Source organism: Girardinichthys multiradiatus, chromosome 8 (genome assembly GCF_021462225.1).
Source record: "Girardinichthys multiradiatus isolate DD_20200921_A chromosome 8, DD_fGirMul_XY1, whole genome shotgun sequence".
Classification (NCBI taxonomy): domain Eukaryota; kingdom Metazoa; phylum Chordata; class Actinopteri; order Cyprinodontiformes; family Goodeidae; genus Girardinichthys; species Girardinichthys multiradiatus.
Window position 1 is genome coordinate 39,967,987 of NC_061801.1, and position 17,613 is coordinate 39,985,599.

The 17,613-nt window shown below is 38.2% G+C and overlaps 1 protein-coding gene across 3 annotated transcripts in view; it reads right to left on the reverse strand.

Annotated features, from left to right (window-relative positions):
- LOC124872416 (cingulin-like protein 1) overlaps positions 1–15,168 on the reverse strand; it is a 44,589-nt gene extending 29,421 nt beyond the window's left edge. For all 3 annotated transcript variants that reach the window (XM_047372387.1, XM_047372386.1, XM_047372385.1), the window contains exons 1-3: positions 15,100–15,168; positions 10,263–10,376; positions 7,822–7,952 (exon numbers count right to left, since the gene is read on the reverse strand). In XM_047372387.1, the coding sequence (XP_047228343.1) occupies positions 7,822–7,952; positions 10,263–10,376; positions 15,100–15,129 (275 nt within the window). In that variant the 5' untranslated portion in view covers positions 15,130–15,168. The remainder of the gene's footprint in view (positions 1–7,821; positions 7,953–10,262; positions 10,377–15,099) is intronic.
- Between the last annotated feature and the right edge of the window lie 2,445 nt (positions 15,169–17,613).

Sequence of the window (17,613 nt, forward strand, 5' to 3'; positions counted from 1 at the left end):
AAAGAAAATGTTTTTAACCGGCAACACCGACTCAACCTGAGCAGCCCTCTGCAGGTTAACTTGGTTTTTATTAAAACTGAATATTATCAGACTTTATTTCTGCTTTAAAACTATGATGGAAGCAGCGAGTAATTCCCCATCTGTCCACTGGGAGGCACTGAACCTCTGTTAGAAAGCATCAAAAGAGGCGACCAAGTGTTTTGTTTGTGATGAAGAAGAGGAGGGTCATCTGAGGAAGCTTTGATGAAGCCAAACAGTCATCAGCAAGTAAATTATTGCAAACTATAATATAAAAACACAAAAACCCTTATAACTCCATATTCTGTTAGTAAGTTTATCAAGGAGAAGAATTACCTGAAGGACAGATGAATTTAGAGTTAATATTTGGTTTATTATTCCTGATGAAGAGCTGGAGCAAGCAGAAATAAACTGTTTTAGTCCAAATCTGTCATTTATTCCATGAATCATCTTAGGAAGTATATATTTTTCATATTTTTTGGAAAACATTCATCCTCAGGATTGTTTTCAGGATTGGTGACATTTAAACGTCAACATTAACAGATTTTGATTAAAACTCATCTGTGATCCTCCTGCAGGGAAATCTTCTGGCTGTTTCAGGGAATTTAGTGGAAGGTTCTGTTTTATTTCCATATTTTTTCTCCTGTTTGTCACAAGTGGACATTCAATGATTATTATATATAATTTGCTTCTAGTGGCGTACTCAAAGCCATGACCTTCAGGGCCCTCTGGATTGTGCTGAACTGTTTGTCTCAAGTGGAGAAATTCAAGTATCTTCATGTTTTAATCCTGAGTGAATCCAGGATGGAGCGGGAGATGGATGGATGCATCAGGAATGTTTCACTCATAAAGACGTTACTTTATTCTGTCGTAGAGAAGAAAAAGCTGACCAGAAGGGCAAAGCTCTAGATTTTCTGGTCCATCTACATTCCAGCTCCCATGTATGATCATGAGATATGGATCATCAGTGAAAGAACAGCTTCATCACCGGCGGCTTCGTCACCCAGGAGGAGCTCAGCGTAGAGCTGCTGCTCCTCCATATTGAAAGGAGTCAGTTTAGGTGGTTCGAGCATCTGATCAGGATGTCTGACAGTGGCTCCTGAACCCCTCAGCTCTAAAACCGGAGAGATGGATGGAGTTACCAAAAGGCATAACCTGCTTGTAACATTTAGCCTGCTACCTTAAAAGCTCCTAAACAAAACCACCATGGATCAGTACCGCTGGAGGTGAACACAGCCCCACAGCTCATAAAGCCTCAGCTGGACTCTCAAACATACTACTGCTCATTGTTTCCAAACAGATCAATAAGACTTTGACTAGGCCGTTACAAAATGTTCACTGATTTATTTTGTTTCTAGCCATTCATAGGTGGGCTTGCTATTGTTCTTTGGATTACTGTCCTGAGCTTGAGCTTGAACTCACAAACTGATGGTTGGACCTTCTCCTTTATAAACTTTCTTTTAGAGAATAGAATTCATGGTTTCATCAGTTCAGTATTTGACCTCCTGGATGAGTTGTCGATGAGCTCTTGAAGTAATTTTTGTGCACCGGCATCTCCTGGGAAGGTTCTCCACTTTTCAATGTTCTCTCCATCTCTGGATAAAGGTTGTCCCTGTGGTTCTCTGGAGTCTGAAAGCCTTAGAAACAGCCTTGTTACCCTTTCTAGACTGTTCGGGCATGAGGTGTTGCTTTTGGAGATCTTTCAGCCGACTTTGAGTAGTTAGACAGGTTCCATTTACGTGATGTCTGACAGTAATCAGGCCTGGTGTGGGTAATGAAACTGATCCAAAGCAAAATGTGGTAGATCACAGTAAATTTATGATTTAGCTTAGACCTGTACCACTGGCAGTGAAAGCAGTCCTACCATTGCAATAACCTTTCACATAGAGTCATGGTTCCAAACCCAGATACTAAACAAAGTCCATAGCTTTGGATAGGCTGCTCCAGAAGCTTTATGTTTGCCTGTCTGGGTCATTCCAGAACCAGTTTGGATGTGTTTAAGATCATGGTCCTGGTGGAACACGGTACCCCAGCATTGCAGTTGGTTAGAAATGGGTCCAAAATAACTAAATCTATAATTCTCATTAGATCTCCGCTAAGCTCCTGAGGTTCCAAGCACTGGTCAATCTAATAGGTTCCGAGTGCCACAAGCTGTCATGACCACTAACGAGATGTTGGGATTCCTCCCGTTTGGTTGATACAGCAGCGTAACAGTGCTTTCACACTGAGGGGAACTGCTTCCAGCCTAGTCCCATCTAAATCCTGTTTGAAGCAACTAAACAACAAAAACAGCTAGACGTCAAGACCTAAACCTTTGAGAACCCCGAGTTAATGTCAGCTGCAATTATTAGTGTTTTTTGTCCTGTAAAAAACGTAGGATTTAACAGTTTGTTAGGTAATGACCCAGGAAACACCTCCTCCTGCTGATCAGGGTAAAACACCAAGTAAACATTTCAAGTGAAAGTAGTAGCTACAGTGTAATGTTCCGTTCAAAGTGAAAAACCCGCAACTTGTCTTTCTAGATGATTTATGATATGTTTGGAGTGACAGTTATCTGACGTTTCAGCAGGTTCAACAGCTTTTCCATCAGTTTCAAGCCTTGAGAAGATTTAAAGATGAGGCAAATGTGAAGATGAAGAGCTGAGTTGGAAGGTTTCCAAACTGTCAGTCCGCCTGTTAGTCTTGGCAACAAGCTGAAGTCTTGTTGCATAACCAGAGTCTGTCAGTGGGAAAATGAATTTAACACCTTGAGTCGTGATAGAAAGTACACCTCTTCCCATTGTGACGTTCTACGCATCTGGACATAATATAACTGATCTGGTCTTTCAAATTTTCAAAAATTATTCAAATCTAATTTCAGGTTTACAGAACCACACTTTACACTTGATTGAGGTTTGCAGTAAGTTTCTGTTTAGCTCTCTGAAGGTTAGACACAGCATTTTAATAAGTTAAAGGTCTGGACTTTGACTAGGCCATCACAGCACCTTGATTCTTCTGGACCAAGCTTCAGCTGTCAGACAGTTGGACTCAAATTTGACTCTAGAATACTTTGAGTGGGCCATAAATCTGGATACCAATGACTGCAAGGTGCCCAGGTCCTTTGGCTGTAAAACCAGCCCAAATCATCATTCCTCCACCACCGTGCTTGGTAATAAGAATGAGGTACTGGTGCTCATATGGTTTGTTTGGTTTTCTCCAAACATGGTGCTGAAAATTGTGACCAAACATCTTTATTTAGGTCTCATCTGTCCCAGTTTTACTTTCTAAAGACCAGAAAGAGCATATGAACATCAAAGCAGCAGAGGGAGTGTTGATCATGTTGGACTGATATGTTCACTGCAAATAATCAGTAGATCAATAGATCGATACCCGTCAGTGAAGCTTTCCTGCCTACATTCATACCAACATAACCTGCCTTAAAGCAGAGGGAATTCCCAGTGAAATGAAAGCAGGGTGAGGTCTTCTTCCAGTAAGCGAGGAGGATTTGAGAAAACAGGTATTCATTAGGTAGCGGCTCGTCTGATCTGGGAGCGTTTGATCTGAGTGGCAATACGCATCAATTAGAGTTGGCATCTGGACCCAGAATTGTCGAGAAATTAGAAATCTTCCTGGAATATGATCAAGTTTAAGGTGTGGGTGCGCATCTGCTGCCACACCTCGATGTGTTTTAACTCGTCTTCACTGAAACAAAGAAAGGAGACCAGCCGAGGTCATGAGAGCAGAGAGCTGCAACACTTGACCTGAAGTTCTGCAGAGAAATACAGACAATAGAAAATGGGTTGAATCTGGTCTCTAATGGGGATATCTGTCTTCATCTGACTCAGAAACTAAGATTTCTGCTGAGAGGTGTTTTATTATGGGAAGAATTGACATGACTGAATAGCTTTAACAGATCATTGATTTTTAGGACCCTAAACATGTTATATGTACAAAACACCATGTTGGTAAAGCAGAAAGGTGCAAGCTGATTTTTGTCCAGAACGAGTCTTCATGCAGCCTAATCTACACTGGGTGTTTGTGGAGGATTAGTATAATGAAACTCAGGTGACTTCACAAACTTTAGAACATTTTTTGACAGCGAGAAAAAGCTCTGACTTCATGACTTTGTAAAGTACCTTGAGCTGACGTGAATTGGCCATAAATAAATAAAACTGAACTGAATTGAAATGACAGATGTTGTCTCTGCCCTTTATTTCCACCAACATATCTTCAGCTAATCGGACTGTTCCCCGTTACCTTTTTAACAACAGAAACCTGAAGATGTGAAGGAACTCCGACTGAATCTCTAAATTATCCTGAAAAGCCAAATGAGCCCCACTTTTAAGTGGGGATTTTAAGCTGACTGAAAAAGTTCTTTTACTGTTTGAAATTTTTCAGTTTTTTGCTCTGAAAATGTGGGTCAAATAACGTGTTTCAACATGTTTCAAGCGCCGTGCAAAGTTTACATGCATGTCCAAACTGAACCTCCATCGTTAGTGGTTGAGATGCTAAAGCTCAGAGTGGTGGGACAATGTGTTGAAGGAAGACACAGAAGAGTCAGGAATATGTGGATAAAATGTCATCACTTTGATCCACTGGGAACTGGAAGTCATGATGGAAACAGAAGAAAACAATGAAAGGAAAAAGTTGAAATAAATCAGATCAGTGCAGTAATAAAGGTGCTTTAATGCTAAAAAATAAATGTTAAAAACAGCAGAGAATGCTGCAACTAAAATAGAAACTAATATAAATCAGAAAAACATCAGCTGGACTGAACTTGCACAGCAAAAAGAAATTATGCTGCAAATGATGCCACACAAGCTAAGCTGATCTTAAATAAACGTCAAATTTTGGTTTAAATGATACAGAGCAGACAAATTTGCAGCTGTACGTCGCTAGAGGACAAGACTTTATGTTAAAACATCTTCCAGATCAAACACATTTGTCTAATTTGACCTTTTCCTCATTCAGCTTCATGAAGTTGGACATAAACCTGGATCTCTGAAGGTCAAGGTGAAAAATGTTTGATTTCCACAACCAGACAGGAAGCTGGTGCCTCCTTAATGTTTTGTATGGATTTTTAGAAACTGAGGAGAATATTTCCGTTCCCAGTGGTTCCTCCTCATGCCAGCAGACAAACGAACGGATGAAACTTCCACTTTCGTTTTCTCTCACCTTCTCGGTGACACAAACACAGGAAGACAAGCAGGATCCTGTTGTCTTCTGCAACGAAGCAGAACCTGCTGCTGTCAGGAGACACATTCATGTGACAAATAAATCCCACAAACCAACACTGAGCTGCTCACACCCACTCATGTTCAAACACCAAAGCATAACACTAATCTCCTACAGAGGACGACCAAAAACAACATTTTGATCTTAGAGAAACTGTAATAAAACAAGCAGAAAAAACTCGGACAAGAAAAGGAAATATTAATTAATTAATCTTTTTTATTATTCCTGCTGATAAATAGGCCGATATTTGCCTTTTCTTAAAGTATCGTGAATCAGTCCTGAGGGGGCATACTTCACTGATTTTAAACAGGCATCTCTCTGGGATGCACAACTCTGCTGCTGCTGTGGTGACACAGTGACGCACAGCGCCCTCTTCAGTCTGTCACAGAATTACACCCCACTTCTAAAAGAAAAACAGAACTTCCAGAGTACAACTGTAACTTATTATTTTAATGCTATTAATATTTATTTCAATATATGAAAGATATTTTTTTGGGGAAATTATGAATAGTCCTTAGTTTTGGAGGGCAGCCTTCATTTAGCTTTAGTTTCTGATATCAGAACGAAATTATTAAAAACTTTCATCCAAAAACGTTTCAACATTTTTATACCAGAGACGTTACCTGGTTGTAATGCTAAATAAAGAGAATTTAAAAAAAATTCAGTCTACTTTAATTAAATATGATCAAATTCAACTGAATTTAAATAAAATACATACATTTAGAATACAACTCAACACAAGTTAACTGAAATAAGCCCAATTAGGGAGTCAGTCACTTTTATGACCAAACTGAAATTCATATTTAAGCAAATTCAGCACAATTAATTTTAATAAAAAAACATGCCAATTTAATTTCATGATGATGAAGTTTCCAATTTATAACTGTAGTATCGTTCAATCTATTAGAATTAAATTATATCCAAATTCAGTTCAATTTCAGCAGAACACAGTCCAGTTCAATTCACTTATGTTACGATTCAATACAAGCTAAATTATGCAAATAAAAGACAATTAAATTTGAGTTTTTCATGAATCAATTTCCATTTAGAGTCTAAGTCACAATTAAATGCAAACAGTAGAAAACTGACTAATATTCATTACAGTTCAGTCCAGATCGATTCAGTCCAACTCACTTAAAACACATTTGGTTCGGTTCACTTTCATGACAAAACTGCAGTCTGTGTTTAAGCAGATTTAGCCCCATTCCTTTCTATTCAATACAGTTCAGTTTAAAATGGATTATAATCCAATTAAATATAACTGAAAGAAGTACAGCTCAGTTTAAGACAATTAGAATCTAATTCTACCCAAACAGAGCTCAGTTCATTTGTCCGAATCCAATCCAATTCAAGTTGTTTATGACACAATTCAATACAAGTCGGGTCAGTTCAAATTAATCAACTATAGCCAAATAATTGCACTGTTTAAATGAAGCCAATCAAATAGCCAATTTGTTCTCCAAGTGAGTCCAGTGCAATTAAAAACAAGCACACAGTCCAGTTCAACCTGTTCACATACAACCTTCAAACAATTCATTCAAGTTTACACACAGCTGAATTTATTCTGAAAATTTTATTAATTTGATTTAATTAAATCAAAAATTGATGTGGAGGTACTGATTAATAATAAGTTGGTCTGGATTGGACTGAATATGAACTTAATTAAATCCATTTAAGGTAAAAACATTCAGTGAAGTTTAAGTTTCCTTTAATGCAATAATAAAAATAACCCATTTTTATTCAGTCCCCCAACAAAATACAGATTTATTCATATTATTTCAATTCATTTAACATAGATTTTGATTTTATATATTTAAATTAGATATAATCTATATAAAAATAGTAAATTCCTTCCAATTCATTTCAAATTAGTGGTGCACTAATCAAAATATCTGGGCCGATATCAATATTTGATATTAATATTGCTAATATGGCTGATATTTCTCTATATTTTCCTAACCTTTCAACACTGTAAAAAACCACCACATCGCTAAATATTGGCTGTTAATACCAACCCAGTTTTACTTATTGGACCGATATCGATATTAAAACAACAAAAAAATCTACTAAAATCGCCCGATTCTGATATTAACCCTATTTCAATACAGCTCATTCAAACCAATTAAATCCAATAACTAATTAATTACAATTAAGTGCAGTGCAGTTCAATTTAATTGTGATCTAATCCAATCCAAAGCATTAAAAGTAATTACAGCTCAAGTCCATTGAAATGATCCCAAAACATGAATCTCCATTTCAAGTCAACTGAGTTTACTCTAATTCCACCAAACTGAAAACGGTTCAAATCAATTTAAGTACAATCTGGTTTAAATCAGTAGAAAACTCCTCCGTGTGCTGGATTTAAAATTCATATAGAAAAGTGAACAAGCAAGTATAATTTTTCTAATTTTTATAAATGAATTAGTTAACTATAATACAATTTAAAGGAAACGCACACTTAAAGAATGCGAATTAAAACAGATGATTCTAGAAGAAACCATTTATCCAGAAAGGTTCGTCTCCATAGAAAGCGTCCCACTCAGAGACCACAGATGCAGGCAGAACAGATAAAGGCTGTTATTTACTCACTGTGTTTGTATGTTTCTGAGCTCCTGCTCAGTTCGTCTCTGCAGCTGCTGGAGGTGAAAGGTCAGCTCCTGACTCAGAGCAGTGAACCTTAACAGTTCCTCTTCTCCTGGGATCTCCTCCAACACCAAACCCTGACATGGAGAAACATTTTAAACACTCAGAAATAATCCCAGGGGCATTAACCTACAACCAGACAAAGCTCGTCACATTTAATTCAGACGTCGTTTCTTCCCGACTGTCAACAGACTCTAGAGGCGACAGACTGGACTAAAAGTCAGGCTCTGAATCTATAATGTCACTTAAAAGGACTCACTGGGCTTTGAGGAGGGAATGGTTGACCTGGTGCACCTTCAACACTGTTGGGAATCAGGATGGGGATGATCTTGATCTTGATTTCAATTTGGACCAAACTTTGAGCTGATGTTTCTTGTGAACTGGCACGATAAGATGTGCCTTACAGCTCACAGAATGACAAAGTTATTGTCTCTGTTGACCAAAGCAAAGGTTGAGCAGAACACAACGGGTTGGAGTTTGTTGACCTGACAGGTGAGTACAGGCAGATACAGGTGAACGGGTTAGAGGGAGGACAGAAACCTCATCAATAACGCTAAAGAAGGTCGATTCTGGTCGGGTCTGAACTTGTTAAAGTGACAAGAGTCCTTCAGAGAGCCGCTGTGGGCTGAAAGACAACAGACCGACTGAGTCATTCTGGCAGAACATGAAGATTGCCCCGATCCACCCCATCATCTGTCCGAGTCCATGTGACTCAGTCTGTCAGGAAAACTGGCAGAGCCCCCTGATCGGACTTGTTATTCTGATACCAAACACTCACAAGTGGCTCCAGCTTTTATCATAATACATCAATAATTTTCTTCTAGGAGGAATAAAAGCTCAGAATGGATCATTTTAGGGAACAAAAAGGATCAGATGAAGGACTTTGAGTCCAGCCAGTGAAGGTCTAGATATAAATGAAACAACTGGTTGTTTAGGATTAATGGATCTGGTGCTAACTGCTGACCTAAAGACTTCAGAGTTTCCTGTTGGAGCAGAAAGGCCCTCAGTGACTGAAAAATAGCCAAGATTTCATCTTAGAAGAGTTGTGATGAAACAAAGTCCAGACTGTCAGGAGAAAGGCTGTTCAGCCAGCATGAAGCAATCAGGACCAGAACCAGCTTCATCCGACAGGTTTGTAACACAAACAAGGAATCTGACTTCAGTTCCACTTTGCTCTCAAAGTAGACATTTTAAATATAAATATATGAATCTACATTGTTTATACAAAAGAAAAAGACAAAAGAAAAAGATCAGACAGTCATATAAATGTGTGTTTAAAACTATTCCTGCCTCTGCAACAACAAACTGAAACTCAGCTTCACTTTTAAATGTTTGTACTGATTAAAGCTTTTCTTCTAATGCCGTTTAAGATGGAAGAGAAATTGCTTAAATTATTTGCATTGCTAGAACTTTCCCACCTTTTATCACAGCCATAAACTTTCATGTATTTCTGGGAGATTTTATATGATTAAACCAACATACAGCATAATTGTGAAGCAAAACAAAAATGATTTAAAATCATTTACAAATATAAATCTGAGTAGTGTGGAGTGCATCTGTATTCATTCATTTTCTCTGAAACCCCTAAATAAAATCCAGTGCACGAAATTCTTCTTCTGAAGTCAAATAGTTATTAGCTGTTCTGTTTCTGGTGTCAGAGGTTAAAGAGAAGAAACATCATCATGAAGACCAAGGAACACAGCGGACAGGTCAGCGAGAATGTTGTGGAGACGTTTAAAGCAGGTTAGGTTCTAAAACAATACCCCAATCTTTGAACATCTCACAGAGATCTGTTCAATCCATCAGCTGGACATGGAGAGCTGCAGAGATCCACAGCTCAGGTGGGAGAATCTGTCAACGGGACAACTGCAATGAAGAAAGCCAGTGTGCTACAAACCATGTAGCGGACACAGCAAATAAGTAGAAGAAGGTGCTCTGGTCAGATGAGACCAAGATTTAACTTACTGACCTCCACGCGTAACGCTGTGTGTAGCAGAAAAAACACCTTAATCACACCATCCCTCTGCTAAAACATGGTGGTGGCAGAATCATGCTGTGCAGAAGCTGCTCAGAGAAAAACATAAACATAAAACCAGAGCTACAATAGGATGGTTTAGATTAAAGCATTTTCATGTGTTAGAATGGCCGTCATCCTGTAGACGTTCAAAGCTGGTAGAGATAAACCCCAGAGGACCTGCAGCTGGAACAGGCTGGGGCTGAACACAAATGATCTCCACACTATTCAGAATGTTAATGAAGTTCAAAAACTATGATTAATTTACTTTCTACCTCACAATTATGCACGACTGTGAGTTTTTACATAAACCTTATAACACTGAAGACTGTAAGCAGTCTGCAAATGGGACTTTCCTCTCAGTGTGGTTTACCTGCTGGTCCTCAGCAGCCGGTAACTGCAGGATGTTAACTTTGTCTTCTATCAGCTGCCGTAGCTTGTCCACAGAAACAGGGAGTTCCTCGTCGTTTCTCTGGAAATGTGGAGTCTTGACACAGAGGCAGAGAGAGAAGCGGAGGATGTTAATAACCGTCACACAATAAATCAGTCTCCAGTTTCATCACCAAGGCTTTTGCAACAACTTAAAAAAGTGAGTGAAAGTCCTGCTGGCAGCTGATGTAGGTTTGTGCAGACTTCATAAACTGTGTAAAGCATTATTTCCTCCTCATGTCCTCATATCTTGTTTCCAAGCAAGCCAACATTTCTGTGATCTTTAAAAGTGGTCTTGATCAGTTCTTCAGGTTTTCAGAATATTTTCATACTTCTTCTTTAGGCTTTTGCTGCCTTTTTGCTCATTTTCAATCCAGTTCTAGCTTATTTTTTAGAATGTGTTTTACTTTTTAGTCATGAATCAATCAGGAAGAAAAAGGCCTCTAAAGTTAAGGGAGAACCCAGTGTTGTGGCTACACTTTAAACTGGATCTTTAGACACTTTGTTAGGCACTCTGTATATGGTACTAACGTTTATTAATGTGCATGTCCCTATCAAATAAATACATTTATTATAAATCAAAACTATCTGAAGTCCATCATTCTACAGAGAGAAAGATTATTTCCAAGATGAAAACATCTCAGAAAGCAGCCAGTCTTCCCAGGAGTGGACGTCCCAGCAGATTCAGCCCAAGATCAGAGCATGAAGCTCAGAGAAATGACCAAAAACCCAAGAAATTCACCTTTAGACTCAACAGACCTCAGTTAGCAGGTTAAAGGTCATAACAGGATGACTAGCAAAGCCACTCCTCTAAATACTCTAACAAGTATGACGGCACAAATTAGGCTTGCAAAGCTGCATCTGAATGAGGACTGAACGATTTCAGGAAATATTTCATTACAATATTATCAGTAAAAATTTCAATAATGATATATATAAACCCTCATATTCATCCATTTAACACAATTACACAATATATCACTGGACAATATATCATGTCATCGTGATGTCATTGTGTGCAATATTCATATCAATAAGGGCTGTTTGTAGCACAATAGATGTTGGCTAAATATTGTATTTTTCATGTTAATATAACATTTAGCCAGTTGGACAGAGTCTCAGAGCAGCAGATGCTCAAACCAGACACTAATGACAAAATGCTAAATGTCACAGAGTGATGGAAGCACAGATGAGAACGAGAGGAAAGAAGAAAATATGCAGATATCACAACCGATGTCATCATCCCAATATTTACCATTATTGCCTTAGCAAGATTTTAAATCTACGCAGAATGTGAATGCATGACACTTAAATATTATATCCTTTCACATACTGAATCTAAGCAGTCCCACCAATTGTGATATTGCCTTGACAACAGCGATTTGATATATTTTGCAGCTCTAATAGAACAATGTCTTCAACAGATGAGACCAAAATAAAAGATGTTTGGCCATAACTGGAAAACATGTTTGGAGAATGCCTAACAGCATATTAAGCACAGTGGTGGAGGGGTGATGATGTGGGCTTGTTTTGCAGCTACAGGACCTGCACACCTTGCAGACGTCAAATCCACTTTGAAATACTTTTCACACCAAAATAAGTAACCCAAAATACTGCTGTGCACACTAACCAGGAACACACAGTCAATATGAATATTTGTATCAAATTAGGAGTTTATAAGGATTTAATTCCGGGTTGGGAGGTTACCGTTTTCTTAGTGTTTGCTGCTACTGACTTCCTCTTTCTGCAGGTTTTTTTCTGCAGCAGAATGACAGGCAGCAAATCACCTCGAAACACAAACTCTCCAGTGCAAAAGCCGACTTTGTACAGGCTAAAAAAAAAATAAAAAATCCCCCACACATACACGTAAAGATGGAGTAATGAGAAAGATTCAACTAAGAGTTGCAGCAAAGGTTGGGAACTTCCTAACATTTTTAATGAGCAATTAAATGGCAAAGTAGAAGTGACAGATGCAGCCCTGCCTCATTTATTCAGGGTCTCACACACCTGCAGTTACATGAAAACAGAAAAATATTGTGATTCTGAACCTTTAGCAGCAAACCTGCTTGACTCATATCTGTATTTCCTTTTCCCCTAAACAAACAGTCCTCAGAAACTACAGATGGACAGTGGGCAATTAATACCTTTCACCGCTTTACGACTTGAAGTCATAGCATGAGTGGGTCGGATGTTGATGACTGTGATGAATGATTAAACTCAATCAAAACAGCTCTATTGTATTTTAATTCCTCAGTGAAAGTTAAGATAGGACGACACAAGCTTAAGACAGGATGGAAATAGGATTAAAGAGATAAAAGTGTACATTATTTAAATTGTGTTCAACTTAAAGCCCCAACAAACTTGTTGTATTTCTATAGAAATGTAATTATAAAGCAAAGCAGCGCCTGATTAATCTGAGACACTATAATTCTCTCCTCATTATTCCTTGACCCTGTCTGTTAGAAATTAGGCTTATATGCTGCTAATGTTTCCTCCTAATTATGTTTCACAGCAAAATATAATTGGGGAAACAAATTAGTACTATAGAAATGTAATTTCTAGGAGACGGGGCTCCTCTGTCAAATGCGATATCCTCACATTTTATGGTTTTAAAATAAAATCATATAGTAACACATCCTGCTAACCACCATTAAAAACTGTAAATGACTCTGCTGCTCTGTAAGGATCCTTTAGAGCGACCTAAATGTGTCTGTGCTTTGGTTTAAAAAAAGGCTAACTGTAGATATTAGCCAAGATTAGCTTAACATTTCAAAACTACTGGCTAAAAAAATATAGATTTACGGCAATTATGTACCTCAAACAACAACTTTAGGAAGAATTAAGAGATAATACAGAACCTCATAAATCTACTAGGTGTGAATAAAACTGCAGCAGCCAAAACAAAAAAATCTGCGTCTTTGAAGCACAAGTATTGGTGTGGACTGGGATTTTGTTTTAAACTGACAAACGTTTATTAAGTGGAGTAAAATATTGCTTTTGCTGATATACAATCACAAACAAAGATGTTAGCATTCCTGCTAGCTAACAACCATAGCTACATGTAGCATTTAATGGCATAGAGATGTATTGAAACTTTAAGACATTCTTCTAACATTTAACTGTGGCTTATTTCCTTCTTAAGGTTTATAAATACTAGATAAATAACAGAATATAGCTACAAAAACAGTACGTGGATGTTAGAAAAGTTTGAATCATTTAGCCTGACATACAGTTAGCCTATGCTAGCTAGAACAAACAACACAGTATTTTTCATTCGTTTCAAGAACACATTGGACCACTGAGCAACAGTCCAGTCCTTTCTCTGGACACATCTGTGTGGTGGCTCCTGAAGCTCCGACTCCAGGTGCAGTCCACCCCTTGTGAGTCTCCAAACCCCTCAATGGACGTCTCTCAATGCTGTAGTTATTTCTGTTGCTTCTGCAGCTTTTTCTACCACAGTTTTTCCGTCCATTCAATTTTCCATCAATATTCTTGGTAACAGCACTCTGAAAAGTTTGCTTCCTTAGCAATGATTAGTTGTACCTTTCTTCTTTGTGGAAGGCGTCACTGACTGTTTGCAAGGCAACTTTGCTGTCAGCAGTCCAAAACCATGACTTTAGAAGCTAAAACATAACATTCTGCATAAAATATTCTCTTATCGGTCTGATATAATATGTAAATATTCTGAGAAACAATTTGGGGTTTAAATCAAGCCAAAATTATGAAAACTAACAGAAATACGCTGAAATATTTAACTATGTGTGTTTAATAGATCTATATAATATAGAGGTTTCAGTTTCTGAGTCTAATTACTGAAATGAATTAAGTTCTTGACCCAAACAAATTTAGTGAGATGTATCTGTATCAATGCTATGGTTCTCAAACTGCACTCAGAAGAACTGTTGGTATCAGTGGAATCAAATATATGTAAATAATTAACTGTGATGTGCAGCTAATAAGCCCCAACAGCCAAACAGATGAACTCTAAAAGCACAATAAAAACAGAAGTACGAGCTGAACCAGAGGACAGTGAATCAGGAACAAGAGATCATGGCTGGGAATGACATCAAACTCAACGCCGTTTCAGTCCCAAGGATTTGCTAATTGAAATACACAGTGACCATGCAACTACTATAATTAATACAAGCCAATGTTCTCTCTCTGCGTTTTGTTCTTTTAAACAACATGTTCACTGTGTAGGAAACATTAACAACAGAATTAAGCGACAGAAATTGTTTATGGCAATTACCAATTGATTTTATGGAAGTCAGCCATTTCGGATTTTAGAAGTCAGGTTGTAACACTAAATAACAATATGTCAGTCAGATGTTACATTTATTCTTTATTTTGGCAGTTTCAGTTTTCCTTACAGGCATTTATTTCTAGGAAGAAAATAAAAAATTAGGTTCACAAAATGTGTTTTTGAGTTTAAATTAGATCCAACCAGCATGAACAGAGCCAATCAGGCAGAACTATGCGGTGCTTATCTAAAAAAGTCATCATCACACATCAGATGACAGTTTAAAGATTTTTTTGGGCACTAACAGCCATTGTTGACAGCTACCAGACAGGAAATGGTCAGAGAGAGAAGGGAGGAAGACATGTAGCAAAGGTCTCAGGGTCTGGAATTGAACCTAGGACGGCTGCATCGAGGACTATAGCCTCTGGGTCGCCCGCTCTACCACTACACCATTCAACACTCCCAGATAACAGTTTAAATACTTCACATTTCCAACAGCAGCTTTTAAAGACATTCTGAGAAATGTGTCTGAAAAACTCACTTTGGGATCTGCAGGACGAGAAACGTTCATGGTAACAGAAACAGAAACGGAGGACTAGTTTCCTGCCTGGGCTCAGACTAATGAAGGTTTCTGCTGCTGTGTGGGAGCTGGTGGGTGGGCCGAGCTGCTGTGTACATGGAGATGACCCTAGTTACAACCTCCAGCAGACAGAGACCCACTGAGGCAGTGGGAATTTGGCTGGGTTGGTTAATATCCAGTCACTGCAGCCACAGTTTGTCAGGGATTGTGTGCCTGATTGATCAGCTCCCCCAATGAAAACATTAACAATGAAGGAAAGAAGAAGAAAGCTCTAAGCCAACAGCAGGATATTTTAGTTTGTAGCTAAAATCTCAGGGTTGCTTCATTTATCATGTAGAGATTCAACTTTTATCCAGAGTCAACATTCCATAGTTCTCTGTCCTTCCTGTTGATTTTTAAATAATAAAAGACCAGCAGGAAGGACAGAGGGGTGGAGGGAAAGAAGGAAGGACACAGAAAAGCAAGGAAGTCAAGACGTAATAACAGAAGGAATGACACAAAAACGAGAAGGAAAGCCACAAAAAAAGTAGAACACCAGGAAAGGAGTAACAAACAAAAAAGGAAAGGAGGAAGAATCCAAGGAGGGAAGGAATGTAGGGTAGATAGAAGGAAAGAAAACAAAGTGTGGAGGGAACAAAACAAGAGAGGAAGTATGTAAGTACACAAGGGAGAGAGGACTGTAGGAATGATGGACAGGAAGAGAAGTAGTAAACAAGAAAGGAAAGAACCAAAGACACAAAAGAGAAGGAAAGGAAACAAGGAAAGAAAAGAAGGACCCACACAAGGAAAGAACTAAGGTAGGACAAAATAAAGGACAAAGAGAAGGAAGGTCACAACATTTAGACAATGGGACAAGGAATAAAGTCAGAAAATATTTTCCACACTCATTTTTTCCCCATATTTATCCAGACCTGGGAAATACTGAAATTAAATTCCATAGTTTTCCAGACAGTGTAGAAACCCTGAAGTCCTGAACAGCTGGTTATTACCATATTTAACTTCAAAACGCTTCCAATCAGCCATTCAGAGATACGTCTTATTTAAATAGGATTGTGAAACAGCGCCCCCATGAACGAATCAAATGCATGACACCTGACTGTGCTGCAGCATAAAACTATGAACAGAACAATTTAGAAAAATTATAAAAATCCTCATAAGATTTGTTTTAAATGAAGTAAAGTAAAGAAAATTAAAGAGACTAAAAGATCCCTAAAAAGGAGAATGAGAAAACAAAAAGTTCCAGTTTTTCTTCTCCAGATCTGGACTGATGTTTTATTTGGAGGATTCCCACCTCAGGGTGTGTTCAGGTGGGGCCCGTGACCTTGGCCCGTCTCCAAATCAGGCACTCCTTGATAAGCAGGAAGATATAATAAGGGTGACGCCTCCCTGAACTCCTTCCTGCAGTTCACTGTTGACTTTTTATAAACGCACACAGGCACCATGGTGGATATTATGCAACAATATAGATGTATAAAAACTCAACTTTATCCTTTGACAATAAACTAAACTCTTCATTTTAACACCAGGAACGTTCATTTCATTATGTAACCATGACATTGAACCATGACGTTTTTCCTGAAATGAACTCTGATTAAACCAGAATTATTTATTTGTTCAGATAAACCAGAAAGATGAGAATTAATTTCAGTAACTTTCCTTTTGTCACATCTGTGAAAGTTTCATAGGAGGGTCGAATTCTTTTCTGATGAGACACTGCTTGAATAAACACTATTATGTCCGATTTTCTCCAAGCAAAAACAAATGAATCATCAATATTGTCATTTTAGCTGTTCAGAGTCAAGAATCAAGTTTTAATTGAATAGAATCGATAACACCTGAAAATACAGGTAGAAAGAGATCCTTTTCTTGTTTGTCTGAAGGAAGATGTTATATTTTACAGTTTGAGCGTTTTAACAGACTGAAAGCTTGGAGGTTTGATGATTTGAAACGTCACAATGACATTGTCATTACTCAGCAAACAGCTCAGTGTGTGGAGAAATGAACCAGGACAAGTCAGCACACCTTGTTTGTGACTCACGGCGTTGGCATGTTGGCTGCACTTTGAACCAGTTCACTCCCACCAGTATGAAGTGGGAGTGAACCACATGGGACGCCTGGCTGTTTCATCATGATGGAAACGACTTCTGAACTACTTCTGAGTTCATCTCCAGCATGGAAGCGAAAAAATAACCTGATGTGGAATTTTTACTTAAAAATGCAGTTTAACCTGAAAGTGTCGATGAGATGTTCACGTTTAATTTAGCATCAGATCTTTATTTTAAAAATCAACAGATCTGATCTTTTTCTCCTTCTCTTGCTTCTTGAAGGATTTGTAAACTGGTCCTCCAGCCAGCAGCAGCTTCACTGATTGGTTAATTAGGTCTGGCACATGAATACCATTCTTGTCAATCACTGAGGAGTTGGTTTTGGTTAAGATTAGTGATCTGTGCAGGTTAATAAAGTTCTTCAGAAGTG